The sequence below is a fragment of the Tenrec ecaudatus genome, chromosome 7 (assembly GCF_050624435.1).
Source record: "Tenrec ecaudatus isolate mTenEca1 chromosome 7, mTenEca1.hap1, whole genome shotgun sequence".
Classification (NCBI taxonomy): Eukaryota; Metazoa; Chordata; class Mammalia; order Afrosoricida; family Tenrecidae; genus Tenrec; species Tenrec ecaudatus.
This window is the reverse complement of record NC_134536.1, coordinates 16596774-16620050: the sequence shown is the minus strand read 5'-3', so window position 1 is coordinate 16620050 and position 23277 is coordinate 16596774. Positions and strand designations below refer to the sequence as shown.

General features: G+C 45.1%; 1 protein-coding gene and 1 non-coding gene across 4 annotated transcripts; one reads left to right on the top strand and one right to left on the bottom strand.

Moving 5' to 3' along the window:
- The first annotated feature begins 23 nt into the window (after positions 1-23).
- Positions 24-22396, top strand: DCPH1 (damage control phosphatase 1). Of its 3 annotated transcripts, XM_075554366.1 has the most exons (6): positions 68-212; positions 4513-4755; positions 5330-5435; positions 8516-8760; positions 17674-17839; positions 20489-22396. In XM_075554366.1, the coding sequence occupies exons 2-6, from the start codon at positions 4745-4747 to the stop codon at positions 21251-21253; spliced, it is 1293 nt and encodes a 430-aa protein (XP_075410481.1). In that variant the 5' UTR covers positions 68-212; positions 4513-4744; the 3' UTR covers positions 21254-22396. The 3 variants fall into 3 exon arrangements, with proteins under 3 accessions (XP_075410480.1, XP_075410481.1, XP_075410482.1); XM_075554365.1 differs by lacking the exon at positions 4513-4755 and having other exon boundaries at positions 24-212; XM_075554367.1 differs by lacking the exon at positions 4513-4755 and having other exon boundaries at positions 127-264.
- LOC142453918 (U6 spliceosomal RNA) lies at positions 14192-14298 on the bottom strand. Its single transcript, XR_012785473.1, has one exon. It is a non-coding gene; the product is annotated as a U6 spliceosomal RNA (small nuclear RNA).
- Positions 22397-23277: the final 881 nt, after the last annotated feature.

Below are 23277 nucleotides of genomic sequence, written 5' to 3'. Positions count from 1 at the left end.
CAGCTCGCCTCTGTTTGACTCCTGAAGGGCCGCCAATAAAGTTTCCTCATTCAAAAGCGTCGTCCCTTCGCGGACGCCACGCCCCTCCGTCCCGCGCGTGGCGCGCTGGGGCCCGCCTCTCTGTGGGCGGCCGCGGACGCCTGACCGTTGGGTCGCGGAGCGCGGGAGGGGATGGCGGAGTCTCCGGAAGCTCTCTCGGGACAGGACGTGGGGTTCGTCTCGCTCGCCTCACCGCGACCCTCCTCGTTGTCCTCCCGCTTGGCGGTACCGGGCCTCGCCTGGAGCCTGTGGGGATCGGGTGGGGGGCGCCGCGCCGGCCCCGCTGCCCCGGCGCCTTCTCGGGTTTCGCCGGCGCCTTCTCGGGTTTCGCCGGCGCGAGCGGCCGCCGCGGCTCCGGGGTCAGGAGAGGCCACGGCAGGCTCTCGGGTGCCGGGGTTCGTGGCCTTTCCCAAGTGGCAGCCCGGGCGACCCTCCAGCTGACCGACCTCTGAACCGCGGTCGTCCAGGCGTCTTAGCCTGCGCGAAGCTGCGCGGTCCCGATTCCTTGTTCTTGGAGTGATTCGATGATTTAAATTCGAGATAGGTCCTTAGCCCCAAAAGTCTTACGAAAGACAAAACACTTAAATGAACTAACCCAGGAGTAGTAGATGGGGGAGTGGGAGGTCCAGGTGCTTTGGGGGCACAATGAGTGTGCCCTCAGGTCAGGTCAGACCCTACTCTAGCTGAGAAAATTTTATAGTTAAATAGTAATAATTATACAGTGGAAAAGAAAGTCTTTCAAAAAATGGTCACCTCCTTGTGACCCCTGAAAGAGTCAAATATATGCGTGGAACTGAGTATTCATTAAAAATAGATCAAAAGAAAAATAAAACACTTGCCATCCATTCGATTCTGACTTGTTGAACATAAAGAACAGATTAGAACTGCTCCTGTGGATTTCTGAGACTGTAACTCTATTTTTAAATCGTCTTATTAGGGACTCATACAACTCTTATCACAATCATATATCAATTGTCCAGCATATTTGTACATTCATTGCCCTCATCATTCTCAAAACATTTGCTCTCCACTTAAGCCTCTGGCATCAGATCCTCATTTTTAACCCTCTCCGCTCCCCGCTCCCCCTTCCCCCCTCCCTCATGAACCCTTGATAATTTATAAATTATCTTGTCATATCTTGCCCTGTCCAACGTTTCCCTTCACCCACTTTTCTGTTGTCCATTCCCCAAGGAGGAGGTCACATGTACAGCCTTGTAAGAGGTTCCCTCTTTCCAACCCACCCTCCCTCTACCCTCCCAGTATGGCCACTCTCACCAGTGGTCCTGAAGGGATCATCCGCCCTGGATTCCCTGTGTTTCCATTTCCTGTCTGTACCAGTGTACATCCTCTGGCCTAGCCAGACTTGCAAGGGAGAATTCGGATCATGATAGTGTGGGAGGTGGGCATTTAGGAACTAGAGGAAAGTTGTATGTTTCATCATTGCTACATTGCACCCTGACTGGCTTGTCTCCTCCCTGAGACTCTTTAAGGGGGTGTCCAGTGGCCTACAAATGGGCTTTGGGTCTCCACTCAGCACTCACCCCCTCATTCACTATGGTAAGATTTTTTTTGTTCTGATGATGCCTGATACCTGATCCCTTCGACACCTCATGATCACACAGGTTGGTGTGCTTCTTCCATGTGGGCTTTGTTGCTTCTGAACTAGATGGCCACTTGTTTACCTTCAAGCCTTTAAGACCCCAGACGCTATATCTTTTGATAGCCGGGCACCATCAGCTTTCTTCACCACATTTGCTTATTCATCCGCTTTCTCTTCAGCGGTTGTATTGGGAAGGTGAGCATCATAGAATGCCAATTTAATAGAACAAAGTGTTCTTGCATTGAGGGAGTACTTGAGTGGAGGCCCAATGTCCATCTCCTACCTTAATACTAAACCTATTATATGCACATAGATCTGTTTCCCCATCCTCATATATAAATATATTTGCAAATGTACCTCTATAAATGCGCTTTGCTTCTCAGCTCTTCCCTCTATTTCCTTTGACCTAACTCCTGTCCCACTATCATGCTCAGTCCCAACCTGGGTTTCAGCAATTACTCTTGGTTACATTACCCTTGATCACACCCCACCAGGCCTCCCACACCCTCCACACTACCGATTTGGATAACTTTTTGTTCCCTTGTTTTTGGATCACTTTTTGTTCCCTTGTTCCTGGGGTTGTTAACACCACTACCTTTCCCCCCACTTCCCCCTCTCCCATGTCCTCCCAGGAACTGTCAGTCCTGTTGTTTTCTCCTCCAGATTATTCATCCAGCCTATCTTATTTTTACAGATCTGCGGAGATAATAACATGCACAAACACAAAACAGAAAAACCAAGCAACAGTATACAACAAAATAACAACCACAACAAACCAATGACAAAAATAACAAACAAAAGTTTGTAGTTAGTTCAAGGACTGTTTGTTGACCTTTAGGAGTGCTTTCCAGTTAAGTCTGTTGGGTTTGGGGCCACGCCCTGGCCCCAAAGTCCACCTTCAGCAATCCCTGGGGTCTTAGCCGCTGGGTTCCCTTGCTGTTCTGTCGCACTCCCTTAGTGTTTTGCCTTGGTGTGGCAGGATCAGATCAGGTGCAATTCCCACAGTGTCTCCCGTGTTGTCCCCTTTAGGGTTATGGGTCAGTGAGGGACATCGTGAGACTGTCATGCGACTCTTTACCGCAGGGTTCTCCACCTTCCTAATGCCACAACCCTTTCACACAGTTCCTCATGTAGTGACCCCCAACCATAACATTATTTTCATTGCTACTTCATCACTGATTTTGCTATTGTTATGAGTTGTAATATAAATATCTGATATGCAGGGTATATTTTTTAAAAATTATTTTATTGGGCTCATAGTTCTTATCACAATCCATTGTGTCAAGCATATTTGTACATTTGTTGCCATCATCATTTAAAAAAATAATTTTATTGGGGTGTGTACAACTCATCACAATCCATACATGCAGGATGTACTTACATTTTTGTTACAAATTGAATATAAACATAATTAAAGCATAGTGATTAATAACAAAACAATATGTAATTGCATATTGTGAAATATTTATGTGTTTTCCAATGGTCTTAGGCGACTCCTGTGAAAGTATCGTTTGACCCCCCAAAGGGGTCACAACCCACAGTTTGAGAACTGCTGCTTTAGTGGATCAGAAGGTTTAGTCTTTTTCCTGTACAAAGGGCTGGTGGTTTGAAACTGCTCACCTTGAGGTTGGTAGCCTAACCCCTAACCACTCTGCCACCGGGCCTCCAGGGGAATTCGTGATATTTAAAAATTAAAATGAAAGGTTTGGAATATTCAAAACCTCAAAAAGTAAGAAAAATGCTTAATATTTCAATGCTTTTCTTAAAACTTTTATGTGCACTATACGAAAGTTTAGCCCTTACTTTAAAAATTGTAAAATACTTAGTTTGTAAAATACTTTAAAAATTATAAAATAGTTAATACACCAATTAAAATTAGAATTTGTGAGTTGAACAGAGGGTTTAAAAAATGATTGTGTTTGCTTTCTTGCTTTCACCGTCTCTGGTGGTTTGATCATAAAAACGACGGGATCACCAATATCTGCTCTGTATTTAAAAATGTTCGCATAGTTTCATCACCTAATTTTTTTGTTTGCTTTAAAATCAAATGAACTATGATAATCTATAAATGGTGGGTTTTGTATGTTCCAAATCAGGAAGAGCTTTACTGTTTTACACTAGTATGTTCAAGTTTACATCACCAGCTTCCTGCTTTGATCCTTTGAGAAAATCACAAATGTTTTGTTTGGGTGAGGGAGAAGGTAGCCTTCATACCTTTTATTTGGGGCAGAGCAAGTTGGAAGAGGGTAGAGAAAGCCACAGTAAAAGCTTGCAAAACACTAAAATTAACTTCAAATACAGTGTGTAGTTGAAGATGATAAAGTTGGTGCAGATATGCTGGAAGAGCGGATAACTGCTTTTGAAGACTATGTGGCTGCTTTCAACAAGATCTAAACTCCCTCCTGGATGGTTGCACTTAAATAAATGACTAAAGGACAAAAAAGCTCACTAAAATTGACCAAGTGTGGACTCGGAGCCCTGGTGATGTAGTGGGCTATTTGTTGGGCTGCTAACTGAAAGGTCAACAGTTTGAAACCACTAGCCACTCTGAGGAAGAAAGATGAGGCTTTTGACCCCCATTCAAGGTTACAGCTTTGAAAACCCATAAGAGCCATTTTACCCTGCTCTGTAGGATTGCTATGAATTGGAATTGACTCTCTGGCAGCAAGTTTCAAGTGTAGATCGAGAAATAAAGCAGGGCCATGAATATCTGTAATTCATCATGTTTTTAGACATGATAGTTTTAAATACCCTTTTAATGAACTGATATTACATCCAATGTCTTATTTCTCCCGAAGTAGGTGAAATTACTTAGTATCAGACTTGGGACTAAAGACTGCTTTGACTTCTAACCAAGTCCTTTTCTGTTCTAGCACTCTGTTAAACTAATGTTTGATAAAGAATGCAATGGGAAATGGAAGGTTTTTTAAGCAGACAGGGTTATGCTTTGGGTTGCTAATCCAAAGGCCAGCAGTTTGAAACCAGCAGCAGCTTCGCAGGCGAAAAATGAAACTTTCTTCTCCTGGAAAAATGTATAGCCTCGGAAGCCCTTCAGGGCAGATCTACCCTGACCTTTAGGTTCACTTTTGAATTGGAATCAACTCAATGGCAGAGAGGTGTTGTTGTTGTTTTTTTTTTTTGGGGGGGGGCGGGAATTTAAGGAGATGATGATACAGGGTAAGCCTTGACTGTACTAACTGCAAAATGGGCAGTTCAAACCCACTAACGACCTGCTCTGCAGGAGATGGAGGCAGCTATCTGCTTCCTCATCGAATTGACCTGATGGCAGTGGGTGGGTGGGGTTAGGAGGAGTCTGGGACTAGAGGAAGCACAAACTTCGTCAGTGCACCAGGAAAGTGTAGGCCACTAGCCACACGGTCAGGTGTTTGAAACCACCAGTGGCTCAGAGGGATAAAGACGGGGCTTCTATGCTCCTGTCAGGAGTTACAGTCTCAGAAACTCACAGGGGCAGTTCTACCCTGTCCTGTAGGGTGTCTATGAGACACCATTGACTTGATGGCAGTGAATTTGGTTTTTGGTAATGTTGGTCAGATAATACTGGTTTTCCCATGTAATAATTGTTGGAAAGGAATTTTAACATAAATGAGGGGTCCCAGGAACTCAAAGGTGACCATTCTTCTAGTGTTAATGTTATGAAGTAATGAGACTGTATGTGGCTCTCTTTTCTAGATCATTTGCATATCTTACAATTAAAGACAGAATGCCGCAGATCTTAACGAAGGTCATTGATACGTTGCATCGACATAAAAGTGAATTTTTTGAGAAACATGGAGAGGTAAGAGTCACACATGTGCAGTGTTTACTCTGGTAAAACATGTATAATGGAAAGTCAGCCATTTTCACATGTAAAATTCAGCGGCAGAGTCTCTGGGTGGTACAAACAATGAAGCACCTGATGACTAACTGAAAGGTGTGCCTTTCAACTCCACCCAGAGTTACCTCAGATGGAAGGCCTGATGATCTATTTCTGCAAGGTCATGGCCCAGAAGGCCTGTGGAGCATGGTTCTGCCCTGTAGCGCTCGGGGTTGTCTTGAGTTGGAATCAGGTCAGCAGCGGTTGGTGTTTAGCCTCAGTGGGTTGTGCAGCCCTCACCAATATTTATTTCCGAACTATTCGTCACTCCACACAGTAACTCAGAACCCGTCAGGCAAGAGCTGTTCGCCTCCCCTACTCCTGCCCCTGCCAACCACTCCTGAACCTGTATCTCTGTGCACGTGCCTGTCCTAGACCTTGACAGACGTGGGCACACACACGGTGTGTCCTTGTGCAGCTGGCTCATTTCTTTGCATAATGTTTTTAACATGTCTCTGCTTTATTTCCCCATTATTCCCATCCCGTAGCATGTATGCCCCCACCATTTGACCTGTTAACGTGAGAGTATACCTCACACCTCACCTGCCAGGCCATCCCAGCTCCCTATACTCAGTAGAGACTCAGGAGGGGCCAGGGCAAGCCCACGACCCACCAGTGTCCTGGGTGGAGGAGATGTAGAGGAATAAAAGAAATAGAGATTCAGGGTGTGATTGTGGTTAGGGTCTCTTTGTGGTAATGGTCCCCTGCCTACAGTTAGAGAAAGCCTAGCACAAAAGGGGAAGGGTGGGGTGAGTTCATAAGGTGGGAGTAGGTTGATTTGTGATCTGTGTGTGTGTTTTTTGAGTTTCAGTTTATAAATTCTACAATGTTTATAATAGCTTGTGACAGATATAAAATGTATTTTGGACTGTGGGATTGTTGTGTTTTGGTGGGAGTGCTCAGAAAGACCCAGAAGGGCATCAAAAACAGATACTTACACTTTACTTAGCCGTCCTGGTGATGTAGTAGTTATGCATTGGCCTGTGTTTCTCCTGGTTGGCAGTTCAAAGCCACTAGCAGCTTTGTGGGAGAAAGACTGGGCTTTAGGCTCCCATAAAAAGTTGCAGGCTAGGCTAGGAAACCCACAGGAGGGGGTTGCTATGAGAGTCAGTATTAACTAGATGGCAGTGAGTTTGGTTTTTGTAACCTGTTTGGTTTTATCCTGAATTCTGGGCCATAGTACAAAAGGGTTTTTTTTGGCCAACAAATGATCCTTGAGCTAACTACAAGCTTTTCTTGTGTTTTGTTTTTTTGGTCATTGGTTTGCTGTTGTTTTGTTGTATATTGTTGCTTGGTTTTGCTCTTGTTTTTGTGCATGTTATTATCTCTGAAGGCCTGTCTAAAGATAGGCTAGATGAACAATCTGGAGGAGAAAAAAATGGGACCGACAGTTCCAGGAGGACATGGGAGAAGGGGAGGGGAGAGAACGGAAGTGATGTTAACAAACCCAGGGACAAGGGAAAAACAAGTGATCCAAATCGGTGGTGAGGAGGGCGTGGGAGGCCTGGTAGGACATGAGCTAGGGTAATGTAACCAAGAGTAATTGCTGACACCCTGGTGGGGACTGAGCATGATAGTGGGAGAAGAGGAAAGTAAAAGGAAATAGAGGAAAGAGCTAAGAGGCAAAGGGCATTTATATAGGTCTAGATAAAGACATGTACATATGCAAATATATTTATATATGAGAATGGGGAAATAGATCTATGTGCATATATTTATAGGTTTAGTATTAAGGTAGCATATGAACTTTGGGCCTCCACTCAAGTACTCCCTCAATGCAAGAACACTTTGTTCTATTAAGTTGGCATTCTATGATGCTCACCTTCCCAATACAACCGATGAAGACAAAGCGGGTGAATAAGCAAATGTGGTGAAGAAAGCTGATGGTGCCTGGCTATCAAAAGATATAGCATCTGGGGTCTTAAAGGCTTGAAGGTAAGCAAGTGGCCATCTAGCTCAGAAGCAACAAAGCCCACATGGAAGAAGCACACCAGCCTGTGTGATCACGAGGTGCCTAAGGGATCAGTTATCAGGCATCAAAGAACAAAAATCATATAATTGTGTGCTCACCTCCATGATAAGATTGCTGAAGACAAATGGGTACCGAAGCAAATGTGGCGAAGAAAGCTGATGGTGTCCGGCTATCAAAAGATACAGTGTCTGGGGTCTTAAAGGCTTGAAGATAAATAAGTGGCCATCTAGCTCAGAAGCAACAAAGCCCACATGGAAGAAGCACACCAGCCTATGCGATCACAAGGTGTCAAAGGGATCAGGTATAAGGCATCAGCAGAAAAAAAAATTACCATAGTGAATGAAGGGGGGAGTACTGAGTGGATACTCATAGCCCATTTGTCAGCCACTGGAGATCCCTTGGCAGATGGTCTTGGGAAGGAGATGAGCCAGTCAGGGTGCGATGTAGCAACGATGAATCATAGAACTTTCCTCTAGTTCCTAAATGCTTCACATACACACCCCGACTATCACGATCCGAATTCTCTGGTACAGATAGGAACTGGACACACAGGGAATCCAGGGTGGATGATCCCTTCAGGACCAGTGGTGTGATTGGCGATACTGGGAGCGTAGAGGGAGGGTAGGTTGGAAAGGGGGAACCGATTATAAGGATGTACATGTGACCTCCTCCCTAAGGAACAGACAACAGAAAAGTGGGTGAAGGGAGACGTTGGACAGGGCAAGATATGACAAAATAATAGTTTATGAATTATCAAGGGTTTATGAGGGAGGGGAAAACAGGGAGGGGGAAATGAGCTGATGCCAGGGGCTTAAGTGGAGAGCAAATGTTTTGAGAATGATGAGGGCAATGAATGTACAAATGTGCTTTACACAATTGATGTTTGTATGGATTTTGATGAGTTATATGAGCCTCTGATAAAACAATTTTTAAAAGTTTTTTTTTAAAAAGGGAATGGAACCCAAATAAATTTGAGAACCTGCATGTTAGAAGAATTACTCACATGTATCTGATTCTCCTATTTCCATAGGAAGGTACAGAAGCCGAGAAAAAAGCCATATCTATTCTGTCGAAACTACGGAATGAACTGCAGACAGATAAAGCAATCCTCCCCTTGGTGGCGCAGTTTGTGGACACGGACATGTGGAACCAGTACCTGGAGTACCAGCAGAGCATTGTAGCTGAGGGCGACGGGCAGGCCCGGTGGTTTTACTCACCATGGCTCTTTGTTGAATGCTACATGTACCGCAGGATTCATGAAGCCCTAATCCAGAGGTTAGTGTCCAGCCAACATACTGAACGCTCCTTCACCAACTTATGCAGCCTTAGTTAGAAATTCTAAAAGGAAAAGTTAAAAAGTTAACACCGGAATTCACTTGAGCTCAGCAAATATTTGCATTTTTAAAAAACCAAAAACATCTTTATTTTCATCTTCAAACAGGAAACTATTTACTTTTTTTTCCTCCTTACACAAAAATTGGTATTTATAATGAATGCATCTTCAAAGCATTTTCCTTTAATGAGAAATTTAGCATCATAGAATCTCAAGATTAAAAAGTTGGGGGAAAATCCACTGTGTTGCTTTTATAAAACAAAACAGAAGCTAGCATGAGTTAGGAAAATCCACTCATAGTTCAGACCCTCCTCAGACACCGACATGGTGATATCGTTTCCCCTTAGCAAACTCTGACCTAAGTTCTTAATCCTACTTCCTTCTGGTGTGATTTCAAACTCAGTGACATCTTCCAGTACCATAAAGTCATCAAAACCAAGAAGCACACCAACCATTTCCCTCCGCTCTTCATGCCACTGTGAGGTCTCGCTCCTGTGCGTTGTCCGCCAGCTCTGAAGGCAGGCTGTGCTGGGGCAGGTTGGTGGGACCGTTAGCTGCATGGCCACAGCAGCAGGGGCTGCCTCAGCAAGGGTTAATGAAGCTGCTGGCATTCAGCACATGTCACAGGTAGCACTGGTGCCTGGCTAGGGTAACCTTGTTTCTGCAGTGAAGACAGCCCCGAAACCACATGGAATTTACTTTTAGTCTTCTTACCTAGAATAGACATACAATTTTGTTTTTATTTTGTACTTTAATCATGTAAACTTTTGATTTTAACAGTAATATTTTTAAACAGCTTTGTTGGCATATATTTCATACACCACATAATTTAATCATTTGCTCACATTAAGATTTGTGCTGTCATCACCACAGTCAATTTCAGAACATAGTAATAAGAATGGGATAGGAGAAGATGGGGCTAAGGAAATGGTGTTAACTAACCAGGGACAAGGGAACAACAAGGGATCCAAATTGATGGTGAGGTGGGTGTGGCAGACCTGGGAGGGAATGATCAAGGGTAAGGTAACGAAGAGGTATAGCTGAAACCCAGATAGGGACAGAGCATGATAGTGGCACAGGAGGAAAGTCAAGGGCAATAGAGGAAAGAGCTAGGAGGCAAAGGGCATTTATAGAGGTCTAGACAAAGACATGTACATATGCAAATATATATATGAGGATGGGGAAATAGATCGATGTGCCTATATTTATAGGTTTAGTATTAAGGTGGCGGAAGGACCTTGGGCCTCTATTCAAGCACTCCCTCAATGCATGAATACTTTCTTCTATTAAATTGGCATTCTATGATGCTCATCTTCCCGACACAACCCCTGAAGCCAAAGCAGGTGAACAAGCAAATGTGGTGAAGAAAGCTGATGGTGCCCGGCTATCAAAAGAGATAGCGTCTAGGGTCTTAAAGGCTTGAAGATAAACAAGCAGCCATCTAGCTCAGAAGCAACAAAGCTCACATGGAAGAACACACCAGCCTGTGTGATCACGAGGTTCTGAAGGGATTAGTTATTAGGCATCAAAGAACAAAATATCATATTCGGTGCACACCTCCATGATAGGATCGCTGAGGACAAATGGGTGCATAAGCAAATGTAGCTAAGAAAGCTGATGGTGCCCGGCTATCAAAAGATACAGTGTCTGGGGTCTTAAAGGCTTGAAGGTAAATAAGTGGCCATCTAGCTCAGAAGCAACAAAGCCCACATAGAAGAAGCACACCAGCCTGTGCAATCACGAGGTGTTGAAGGGATCAGGTATAAGGCATCATCAGAAAAAAAAATCTTACCATAGTGAATGAAGGGGGAAGTGCAGAGTGGAGACTCAAAGCCCATTTGTCGACCACTGGAGGTCCCCTTGCAGAGGGGTTTAGGGGAGATGAGTCAGTCAGGGTGCGATGTAGCACCGATGAAGACTACAGCTTTCCTCCAGTTCCTAAATGCTCCCCCTCCCCCTACTATCATGATCCGAATTCTACCTTGCAAGGCTGGATAGAGCAGAGGATGTACACTGGTGCAGATAGGAGCTTGAGGCACAGGGAATCCAGGGTGGACGATACCTTCAAAGGACCAGGGGTGTGAGGGGCGATACTGGGAAGGTAGAGGGTGAGTTGGTTGGAAAGAGGGAACCGATTACAAGGATTTACATGTGACCTCCCCCCTGGGGGCCAGACAACAGAAAAGGGGGTGAAGGGAGACGTGGGACAGGGCAAGATATGACAGAATAATAATTTATAAATTATCAAGGGCTCATGAGGGAGGGGGTAGTGGGGAGGGAGGGGGAAAAAAGGACCTGATGCAAAGGGCTTAAGTGGAGAGCAAATGCTTTGAAAATGATGAGGGCAAAGAATGTACAGATGTGCTTTACACAATTGATGTATGTATGGATTGTGATAAGAGTTGTATGAGTCCCTAATAAAATGTTTAAAAAAGAAAGAAATATCATAAGAAAAAAAAGAGAATTGTGTTTTCAATTGTTTATTGTACATTAAGTGGGGGGTTTACATTTCAGATCATCAACTTTGTATTCAACAGTTTCAACGACTCATCAACTCCTTCCCTCAGTAGAATATCCATACAGTTTACTCTGAAGTGTGAAGTAATTAAAAAGGGTCCTACAATGAAATAGCTTCATTTTTTAAAAGGAAGACAGCTTATGCTTAGTGAGCAGCAATGCGTTACTTTGGATGAATTTCATGCAGACCCAGGTGGAATCAGGTGAAGCATGCTTTCTCGAGACCGGTGGGTGTTGTTGGAAGGAGCTGGATCTGAGGCGGCATCAGAGCAGCGCGTCGCTCTGTCTGTTGTTCACGTCTTCTTGTCATTCATCTTGGGTTCTTATTTTGAATGGTTACATAGAGAAAGAGCCCTGGTGGCGCAGTGGTCAAGCACTTGGCCGCTGACGGCAAGGTCAGCAGCCACCAGCCACTCTTGGAAGACAGATGTAGCCGTCGGCTTCCATGAAGACTGTAGCCTTGGATCCCTTTGGGGCAGCCCTGCTTAGCCCTGGGGTAGCTGTGCGTCAGAATTGCCTTGGGAGCAGCGGTTCCATTAGAAAAAGACTGTAAAATGAAAGATGTGCTTCAAAGTAACCCACGTGGCCTTGTTTATGCTAATTAAATGTCTCAGGGTAGTTCTAATGGAGTGAGAAGAGAGGATAAGGTGCGTTGGCCTGTTAGCTCCCTCCCTACCCCCCTTCCAAAGGTACAAGTTTGCTAGGAATCATCCAGTATCTGTTCCCAATCATAGCACAGGGCAATTTAAAGTGATCCATCAGATCAGCTCTGATTTATTTATTCCTTTATTTTTAATAAATCGTTTTATTGGGGGCTCTTACAGCTCTTCTGTCAATCCATACATCAGTTGTGTCAAGCACATTTGTATGTACCATATATACTCAAGTTTAAGCTGACCTGAAATATTAGCCAAGGCACCTAATTTTACCACAAAAACTGCATTAAAATTGTGCTGGAAAACTCAGCTTGTACTTGAGTATGTATGGCATGTTGCCATCATTGTTTCTAAAACATTTTCTTTCTACTTGAGCCCTTGGTATCAGCTCCTCTTTTTTCCCCTCCCTCCCACCCTTGTGAACCCTTGATAGTTTATTTATTTATTTATTTTCATATTTGACACCGTCTGCTGTCTACCTTCACCCACATTTCTGATGTTTGTCCTGGGGCAGGTGGGGGGCGAGTTGTACATTGATCATTGCGATCAGTTTCCCCTTTCTCCCCCTACCTTTCCCCTACCCTCTGATATCGCTACTCTCATTATTGATCCTGAGGGATTTATCTGTCCTGGATTCTGTGTCCAGAGCTCTTATCTGTAGCAGTATACTTGCTCTCTGGCTAGCCAGATTTGTAAGATAGAACTGGGGACATGATAGTAGTGGGGGAGATATATTAAAGAACTGGAGGAATGTTGTGTGTTTCCTTGATGCTATACTGCACCCTGGCTGGCTTTTCCCTTCCTTGTGACTCTTCTGTGAGGGGACATCCCATTGTCTACATATGGGTTTGGGGTCTCACTCCAAACCCCCTTATTCGTATCAAAATCATACTGGCTGGTGTGCTTCTTGCTTGTGGGCTTTGTTGCTTCTCAGCTAGATGACTGCTTGTTTAACTTCAAGCCTTTAAGACCCCAGACACTTTATCTTCTAATAGCCGGGCGCCATCAGCTTTCTTCACCACAGTAGCTTATGCACCTATTTTGCCTTCAGTGATCATGTTAGGAAGGTGAGCTTCACAGAATGCCAGTGTCCGTCTGCTACCTTAAAACTTAACATATAAATATACGTACATAGATCTATGTCTCTATCATTATATATAAATATATTTACATATGTACTTGCATGTATTGATACCACTATAAATGTCCTTTGCCTCCTAGTTCTTTCCTCTATTTCCCTTTACTTTGCTCCTGTTCCACTATCATGTTCAACCTTCATTCAGCTCTCTATACTTCCTCTTGCCTACAGTGAGTGCACTTGATCAAACCCCACCAGAAATTCTATGCCCTCTTCGCCATTGATTTTGTCTCTCTTGTTCCCTTGCCCCTGGGCTTGTTGATTTCCACCTCCCTTTCCCCCATATCCTCCTCTCCCCTGTCCCCCAGAACCCATTGTTTTCTCTTCAGGATTGTTTATCCTGCCTATCTTATATCGATAGACATGAAAACAAATCAAAAAACCCTATGAATAGTTCCAAGTCTGTCTGCTGACCCTTATGAATGTTTTCTGATTGAGTCTGGTGCAGTGCCAAGCCCTGCCTTCCAAGTCTGAAGTCCATTTTCAGAATTCCTCTGGGACTTAGTTGCTTTGTTCTCCTCGCTCCTCTGTTGCACTCCTTTCATGTTATATCCTGGTGTGGCGGCGGGTGGGGGGAATGTCAGACCGGGCACAATTCCCAAATTCTGTCTCTGGTGCTGTCCCCTGTCCAGCTCTGATATGTAAATGAATGATTTAGGGTTGTAGACATAACTTTTGAGTCTGTCGTGTGCTTTACAAGACTTCAAAAATCACAATTTGTAGTTACTATTTTTGCTGAATAAACATGTTAAAGAATTTCTGCTGTAAACGTAAAGCACACACCATCTGGCCACAGAAGGCAGCCAAGCAACAGACGGTGGCTCACAGTGTTGTCAGCTGCTGTTGACCTGGCTTCTGATGGATCTATGGTCTCCCTGTAGAACTGTGCTGGTCTCGGGAAACTAAGTGTCTCACAAAAATGTGTCCATGTGATTAGGACATGACTCCCAGTATAATGTAATTGTGCTCCTTTTCGGATCTGATAGAATTAGTGTGTTAGTCAAGGTCGACTGGAGAAACGAACCCAGAGGCACTCATATCTAAAAGGGAACTTTTTTTTTTTAAAATATGGAACGCTTCACGAATTTGCGTGTCATCCTTGCGCAGGGGCCATGCTAATCTTCTCTGTATCGTTCCAATTTTAGTATATGTGCTGCCGAAGCGAGCACCTAAAAGGGAACTTTATATCAAGATGTAATTATGCATCAATAATCCCAGCCCAGTCCAGATCAAGTCCATAAGTTTGATATTAGTCCATGAATTCCTCCTTGGATTCACACAGCATATGCAAGAGCCAAATGCAGGAAGATCATAGGCCGGTGGGCAGGAAGTCCTGTGGATCCAATGTCAGTGGGCGCATCTTTAGGGGTCTGAGTGCCATCCGCCTGGCTCCAGGTGTCTTGTCAACAGGAATGTGAAGCAGAGAGAGAATGTGTGTCCCGCCTTCAGGGAGGAAAATCCCAGAGTTCTCATGAGAAGGCCACTCACACAAGGAGGCATCAATTCGGCTGTAACCCGAATGACAGGCTAGACTCCACCCCTATAATCTGTCAAGTGGACATGAAATTATGTATCTACCATAATCAGTCCACGTGTTGCAATATGCTTTTCATAGGTGTTAACCCCAACATCTGTGATGCAGTACTAGAGGTAGTCATGTCACTGAGGCGGCACGCAATCCTCAGATTTAGGTTGTCTCTTGAGTCAATCTCTGCTGAGTGTAAAAGAGATTAAATAAGTGAGCAGAGACTGAGAGACCTGACCACCACCAAGAAAGAAGAGCTGGGAGGGGAGTGTATCTTTGGACCCAGGATCCCTCTGCTGACAACCTCCTAGACCCAGGGGCAGATTGATGCCAAGATGCGTGTAGTTCTCCAAAGGATATGATGCCCGCAGATGTCAAAGGGAGACACGGACCTCCCTTCAGAGCTGACAGGGAAAGCCTTCGCCTGGAGCAGCTGTTCGCAACCTGTGGGTCGCAACCTCTTTGGGGGTTGAACGACCCTTTCACAGGGATCTCCCAATGCATAACAGTAGCAAAATGACAGTGATGAAGTAGCAACGAAATTAATTTTATGGTTGGGGGCTCACCTCAACATGAGGAACTGTATGAAAGAGTCACGGCATTAGGATGGTGGAGAGCCACTGCTCTAGAGCCAGTGCTCTGAGTTCAGAGGCCGCGTCTTCTAAGCTGTGAGGTAGAGATTTCTGTTGTTCTGGCCCTCTACTCGAGGTGTTTTTTTTATAGTAGCACTAGACGCCCAAGAGAGATTGGATATTGGCCATGAGGTGCTGCTCTAACAGATTCCTAGAGAATATGGGAGTGGTTTTGGAACTGGATCGAGGATTGAGGCCCGCTGAGACACGGACGCCAGATCTCGCTGCAGGGCCACCTTCTGTGCAGTCGAGCCTTTGAGAGTCTTCCATTAGCAGCCAAGTGCACTGGCCGTCCGCACCAGCCAGGCGCAAAGCTAGATTGAAACCAGAGTCAAGCTCCCCTAGGTTGGAACTAGCTGTGTTTCATTAAGTAGATGATTGATCTTTTAAGTTTTGGCCGTATGTGAATAGGTTTTGGATACTGGAAGGTGAGTACAGAGAAGATAGACTTTCTGAAGGTCTAACATACATGTTGTGACCAGGACACATATCAGGGGCACGGGTCTGATTTTCACAAGAACACCCTGTTGCCCAGTGCCTGGATCAAGAAGGCACATTGCCCTAGAACACAGAGGGCCCTACTGTCTCCTCCCAGTCACTCCCCTGACAGACCCTCAAGCATAACCACAGCCTGACCTGTGTGCATGCAGCCTGTTTCTAAACGATTACAGTAGGAAGGCTTGTCTGGCTTCTTTCTCTCAACATCATGCTGGTGACATGCATCGAAATTCTCCCTTGCCACTCAGGATGATTGGTTTTCATTGCTGTGTATGTAGCCCTGCACGGTATGACTATGGTGTTTGTTCAGTGCCATCAAGTCAGTCTGACTCAGCACCCCTGTGTGATGAAAATAATGATCAGTCCCCCCACCCCCATCCTCAAACCTGTGTTTGAGCCTGTTGTTATCCAAAGTACGTGAGACGGAGCCTCTCCATCCTCCCTTGTTGGGACCTTCTGGCTGTGCTTCTTCAGGGCTGATTGTGTTCTTCTGGAAGTGGCCCTCCTTTCAATCCTCTTCACCAACACCGTGATTCCCGTGGGTCAACTCGCCACTTTCCCGCTTTCATTGATTGTCCAACTTTTGCATGCATGTAAGATGACTGGAATACTGTGGCTTGGGACAGGGACACCTGAGTCCCCAGCGTGACACCTCTGCTTTCTGACACCTTCAGTGGGTCTTGTGCAGCAGCTTTGCCCAATTCGATCCATCAGTTTGCTTTCTTGGCCAGTGCTTTTGTGAGCACTGCTCATGGGTTCGCGTAGAAGGAAATCCTTGACAGCTCCATCTTTCCTTCCGTTACCATGATGTTGCTGATGGGTCCAGTGACGAGGGTGTCTGTGTCTTCCATGTGGAGGTGGAGTCCATACTGAGAGGCGTAGTCTGACCTTCCTCAGAAGTCCTCCAGGCCTCCCCCTGTCGGCACACAAGGTTGTGCTGTTTGCACCTAGCAGCTTGCTAACGAGTCCTCCTCCGATCTCGATGCCGCGTTATTCCTGTTGTTGCGCTTCTCAGATTATCTGCTCAGACCCAGACGGACTCAGCGGTGAAAGGATACAGCCCCGACCCACACTTCTCCTGATTACAGAGTGAGCAGTGTCCACTTGTTCTGTTCCCAGGGCAGCCTCTTGGCCTGTGTACAGGCTGTGCCATTCCTATTCTGAAGGTTGTATACATAACACCATCCGGTTACCTGTGTTGTTATTTTATGGATATCTGCGTAGTTCCCAGTTGTGGATTCTTCTGAGGATGCTGCTCTAAACTAAACATGGTGATGCATACTTTTGGCGAACATGTGGTTGGCGCCACAGTGGGATTAAAAGGTAATCCCAAAAGACAAAATTGCACATAAACAATTAAAGGTGTCTTAATAAAATATACAATAAGTTGGGGTTCTCTTATATGCTCACCGAATGTTCTCATAGTGCCTGTGGTTGGCTCTGCTGGTAGTAAGGACATCGCACTGACAGGCTCCCTTTGTGTCCCTCTGCGTGCCACTTAGAACCCTGCCACATTACCCTTCAAATAACACGTTCATTCAGCCAAAGTGACCGCCGTGAGCCTGTGGGGTTTTTAATTGCCCTAGAAACAACCTAGGTAAACTCAGACATGGTCGCCATGACTACTGTTATTTTGGGTAAAATACTTGTGTAGCAAACTTGATAATTCACTGAGAACTAGTTTGGACATTAATTTTGATGAGGTTTCATATTCTTTACTGAGAGCCCCCCACCACTAATCGCTGGGCCGGGGTTGTTTTCCATGAATTCCAGTTCCCTTGGAAGGATTTCAGTGACTCACATGTAAGATCCACACATAGGAAAGGTTGATGGGCCGGTGTCCCTGAGATCATCACTGAGCCGTTTTCATGCTGTGTTTTCCTCTGCAGCCCACCAATCAGCGACTTTGATGTGTTTAAGGAGTCCAAAGAGCAGAACTTCTTTGAGTCTCAGGAATCCATCGTCACCCTGTGTACGTACCTGCAAGAGGTGACAAGGACGCATGGCGAACTAGATGAAGATCAGCTTAAAAGCGAGTTCTTTAAGTTCCTGCAGGTAACAGTGAGCGGTTAACTTCGACAAGTCACAGGGAACTGGTGCAGGTCATGAGGATGTATGTTTGGGGAGACTTCACAACGCTCGATCGTCACTCCGTTTTTCCGTGACATTTTGGAGGTTCCTTTATGTTGTCAGTTAAGCTGCAATTGATCTCTTTTTTGAAAACGGATTTTAGTAATAGTGTTAATTAAGAGAGGGAAATCCTCTCAATGTATAAAATGGGTTTTTCAGTCACTCGTGTACCAAGTGGACTTGGCTTTTGTGGTCTGGGCGTCATCTGACACCATGGCCTCTGTTCTCGGGAGAGGACGGCATAGTGGTTTGGCCTGACCGCCGCGCGACGTGGGCTGAAATCCTAGTTGTCTTCGTGTTTGTGGTTGGACCAGAGGCGGCTTCCTCTCATCGTGTCTGCACTGCAGTCTCAGTGGAAATGAGGGAGGCCTCCCTGCTGATATGCGAGGGCAGCTGGGCCCAGCCGGGCACGTGAGGGTCAGGCGCAGAGCTGGGAACAAACGCCGTGCCTGTGGTACCAATGCACTGGGCCTGACCGGCTGATGCCCATGCTGCGCTACAGTGCTCAGTTTCCTTTTCTTTCTCATTCATCACCTTCTAACATGTAGCACATATTACGAGAACCAGGACCGTTAAAAAGCACATACTACATGATTGTAATATTACTGGCACTGTGTCTTCCAAAAGAAGTTAGAAACATTTCCTGAAAAACAAAGTGCTCTGGGGATAGAGGCAGCTGGGGCTGCGGTGGGGCAGGGGTGGGGACCCCTCCCCACTCCCCTTCTCCCTAGGAGGTGCCTGGAGCTGGGGGATGGGGATGGACCTAAAGGGTTGGGAGGGTAGGAGTGGTAGGAGATGGCAACAGACTTGGGAATGAGCTGAGAGTTAAGCCCAGGCTGCCCCCTTGATTCTGGCTCCTAGTGGCCCCGAAGGGCAGAGCTGAGAAGCCCCAGAGGGGTTCCCAGGCGGCAAATCCTCAGAGAAGCAGACTGCCACTCACGCCCGGGGAGCAGCGAGATGGTGGGCTGGAACTGCAGACCTCTCAGTAACTCAATGCTTAATCATGGTGCCACCTGGGCTCTGGTGACCCGTAAGGAGTGGGGTGGTGGAGGGGACACGCAAAGCCTGTCAGCACACATAAGGATGTTAGATTTGACTTGGAGACCAGAAGCTTCTTGAATGTTTTATGATGCAAGAAGTCAGGTTATATTACCGTACACATTTGTGTCCATTTTCTTTTCAAATTACATTCTTGGCTGTAACATGCGGCTTACTCATATTAAGTCACACGTGAGAATAGACTCTCCTTTTGGTAATATTTCCTGAGTGCTTTTTAGCACAGGCTAGGTACCAGGTAAAGTACCCAGTAATTCTCAGGATAAGCCCGAGGCCAGGCCTGTGATTCACACACATAGTCTTAGAAATTGGACATAGTGGGATTTGCACCCAGGGCTACCTGACTAGAGTTCGCATTGCTAAACTTATCATTTTAGACATGGTTTTTGTTTTTTAATATGATTACGTACTGTTTTCTACAAAACATTCTCTTAAAAGTAGACTAAAAGGTTTTTGGAGTTGGAAGAGTTGACAGCTATCACCTTGTCCATTTTCTCTCCCTTGTCCAAAACAAACTTCCAGGGGAGTCGCCAGAGCCCAAGGCGATTCAAGGAATAAAAGAAACCGAGGGGCGGGCAGAGGGGCAGTGAAAAAGGAGCGGGCTTTCTTTTTGTTTGGATTAGAAAATAACCTGTGACTGAGGTTTTAATATCTGCAAGATGCAAAGCTTTCCATTCGAATCCAATAATATGGATGCTACCAGCAATAGTCTAGATTTACTATGGGCCTTTTATATTGAGTTTCATTGATATTAATCTTTTTAAAATTTATTGGGGTGGTCTTACGTCTTTCATCACAATCTATACATTCATCCAGTGTGTCAAACACATTTGCACATATGCCACCATCATCATTTTCAAAGCATTATCTTCCCACTTGAGCCCCTGATATCTGCTCCCTATTTCTTCCCCCTTGCTCTCCCACCTGCTCCCCCTCACAAACCTTTGATAAATTATAGATTATTATTTTCATATCTTACATTGTCCTTCGTCACACCTCACCCACTTTTCCATTATTCGTCCCCCTGGGAGGGGGCTCTAGGTTGATCCTTGTGATCAATTCCTCCTTTCTCCCCCACCCTCCCCTAATCCTCCTGGTATTCCTACTCTCCTGTTGGCCCTGAGGGGTTTATCTATCTTTGATTCTCTGTAGCAGTGTGCATGCTCTGGTCTAATTTGATTTGTAAGGTAGAATTGAGGTCATGATAGTGGGGGAAAGGAAGCACCAAAGAACTAGAGGAAAGTTGTGTGTTTCGTCGGTGCTATACTGCACCTTGACTGGCTCACCTCTTCCCTGTGATCCATCTGAGGGGATGTCCAATTGTCTACAGATGGGCATTGGGTCTCCAGGAAATCAACCTTATGAATATTTTCAGCTCCACCTCCACCCCTCACTTAACAGGTTTTTTAAAAAAATCATTTTATCGGGGGCTCTGACAGCTCTGATAGCATTCCATACAACAGAGAGGTTTTGTTAGTCACTCAGAAAGGTGACTGCCTTACCTGCTTCGTTTTCCAGGTTTCTCTGTGGGGGAACAAGTGCGACCTTTCGCTGTCGGGAGGGGAAAGCATTGCTCAGAAGATGAATGTCCTGGATTCCCTGGAAGACCTCAAACCCTTCATCTTGGTGAACGACATGGAGCAGCTGTGGTCATTGCTTAGTAATCACAAGAAAACAAGAGAAAGAGCATCCGTGAGGGTGGACATTGTTTTGGATAATTCTGGGTTTGAACTTATTACCGATCTAGTACTAGCCGACTTCCTGTTGTCCTCTAACCTGGCTACTGAGATCCATTTTTACGGGAAAATGATCCCTTGGTTTGTGTCTGATACCACCCTCCATGATTTTCACTGGCTAGTCGCGCAAGTCAAGCACTCGGCTCATCAGTCGACGGCCCAGTGCGGGGCTGCCTGGGAAAGCCATGTGGAGACAGGCAGGTGGGTCTACCAAGACCACCTGTTTTGGACACTGCCTCATGAGTACTGCGCCATGGCTCAGGTCGCCCCGGACCTGTATGCAGACCTCCAGAAGGCAGATTTAATTCTCTTCAAGGGCGATTTGAATTATAGGAAGTTGACGGGGGACAGAAAATGGGCATTTACCACCCCATTCTACCAGGCTCTCAAAGGCTTCCACCCCGCGCCTCTCTGCAGTGTGCGGACCATAAAAGCTGAGGTTCAGGTTGGCCTGCAGCCAGGGCAAGGGGAAGCGCTCACAGCCTCGGACCCTGGCTGGCTCAGCACGGGCACGTATGGAGTCTTCCAGTTTGATAGGTCTCCCTGACTGTATCTTGGAAGGTCTGGTACACACTTTGCAAAATCTCCAGACACTCAGGGAGTGAGCTGAATCCCAGGGTCTGGCCAGTGAGAACCCCCAGGCTCATGTCCATGCACACGTGCATGTCCATGCACCTGTGGTTTACAGCAGGGGACACCTGGCTTAAGTCAGCTACAGATAGTTACATTTTGTTGGCATTTTAGCATCATTTCAAATTAAATATGTAATTTAATTTCAATTGGTCTTACTGTATTTTTAACAGCATAGAAAAACAATATGAGTAAATTCTACTTGTAAAGTTATTTTAGCTAGTTTCTTTTTTATTTTTTCTTCAATATGCTGCATGGTATTTAATATTCTAGGAAGCCTAGAATTATATTTAACTTGATTTGGGGCTCCTAAAATAAGGATTCCACAAAAATGTACATTTTAATGACTCTTTACAAAGAGGCATTTCTCACGACTGACGTTTGAACACATGACCACTTACCTCATGAATGGTGGCTAGCTTTGGTTCTTCGTGGCTGTGAGCTCCTTTCAAAGAATTGCTTTGCGCGTGCTCGTGTGGTGTTTGGCCTGTGGCAGCATGGGGGAGACACAGCATTGCAGAGAACAAGAACTGCACCCTCTGTGACATGCTGCTCATGAGCACCAGGAGTGCTGGGCTACATTCTGTCAGCACACTTGTGTTTAAATTGAGCACATTTTTAGTTTGCACTATGCTGTGAACATGGAAGAACCTTAGGGGTTGCATTTGGAGTCCTGTATTCTAACACACTTATTCATGAGCACCACGGCCATTAAAGACGACATTTGGATCAGTTTATTTTGAAGCTAAAATTGGAAGCAGACCTCAAACTGGTTTTGTTTTGTTTTTTAATTTCCACTGGAATAATAAACTAAATGTTACTGAAAATTGCGGTTGTATTTTCCAACTGGGGAATTCAAGAATGGTGATTCAAAACGAGGTCTCAGAATTGTAAGCGAAACTTTACTAAGAGCCTTGTAATGTGCGCCATAGACGTTGCCAATGTCATTTTCAACAGTGCCGTTTGTCAGTGCATCTCTGTGCTGCCTGAGCGATTGCCTTTGGCTTTGTTCTGTTTTGTGTTTGGGGAAAATGTTTACATAAAGCACATATTTAATTTACTTTGCATGAGTTCCTGTTTTAAACATGCAGGTATTAAAACGCTCGGCCAATCGGATTCATTTTTGTAGATACAACTCAGAGAACAATTGTCTATTTGTATTGACTTTATAGCCACGATGTAGTGATTGTCAAATATTACATTTTCACAAAGCATTGGCTAATGACTCTATTTTGAAACATCCAGTTTATTTTTTATTAAGAACATAAAAATATGGTATATGAAGAAGCTGTTTACCACTTGTGTTAGACTGGGTTGACTGGAGAAACAAATCCAGGGCACTCGTGTGTGTAAGAGAGAGCTTTATATCCAAGAACAATGGTCTATTGAGAAAACAGCCCAGTCCAGATCAAATTCATAAGTCCGATATTAGCCCATATGTTCGATACTCGTCCATACATTCCTCGTTAGACTCACACAGCACATGCAATGATGCCGAGAGCAGGAAGACCACAAGCCGGTGGGCAGAAAGGCTTGTAGATCCAGTGAGAGTGTGTTGGACAGGGTTCTCTAGAGAGACAAACCAGATTGCTAGTAATTATATACAAATATATTTATAAAGATAGATATATAATACAAGAAATGAACCGTTACATTATATACAGATAGATAGATACATAATATAAGAAATGAACAGTTAAATTATAAAGCATTGAGACACTAGCAGTCCTTTAAGGCTTGAGAGCTGCCAGTTGCCAGTCCCCTTCTGTAGAGAGAGCTGGGCTATATATATCCAGGCAGCAAACAGCAAGGCAGGGCCCCAACTGTCATCAACTGTCGGTCCCCAGCTCCAGAGATGAACATTCCAATCGTGTGGGCTTAAAAGGACCTCAACTTACAGCGACACAGTCCACAGGCTAGGCATCCCACAGGTAGTGTACC

Bases quoted from the DNA above. Each gene is read 5' to 3' on its own strand.
- DCPH1 (XM_075554365.1), top strand. From the start codon at position 172: ATGGCGGAGTCTCCGGAAGCTCTCTCGGGACAGGACGTGGG. The intron at 213-5,329 runs GTTCGTCTCGCT...TCTCTTTTCTAG, and splicing joins CTCTCGGGACAGGACGTGGG to ATCATTTGCATATCTTACAA. The intron at 17,840-20,488 runs GTAACAGTGAGC...TTCGTTTTCCAG, and splicing joins AGTTCTTTAAGTTCCTGCAG to GTTTCTCTGTGGGGGAACAA.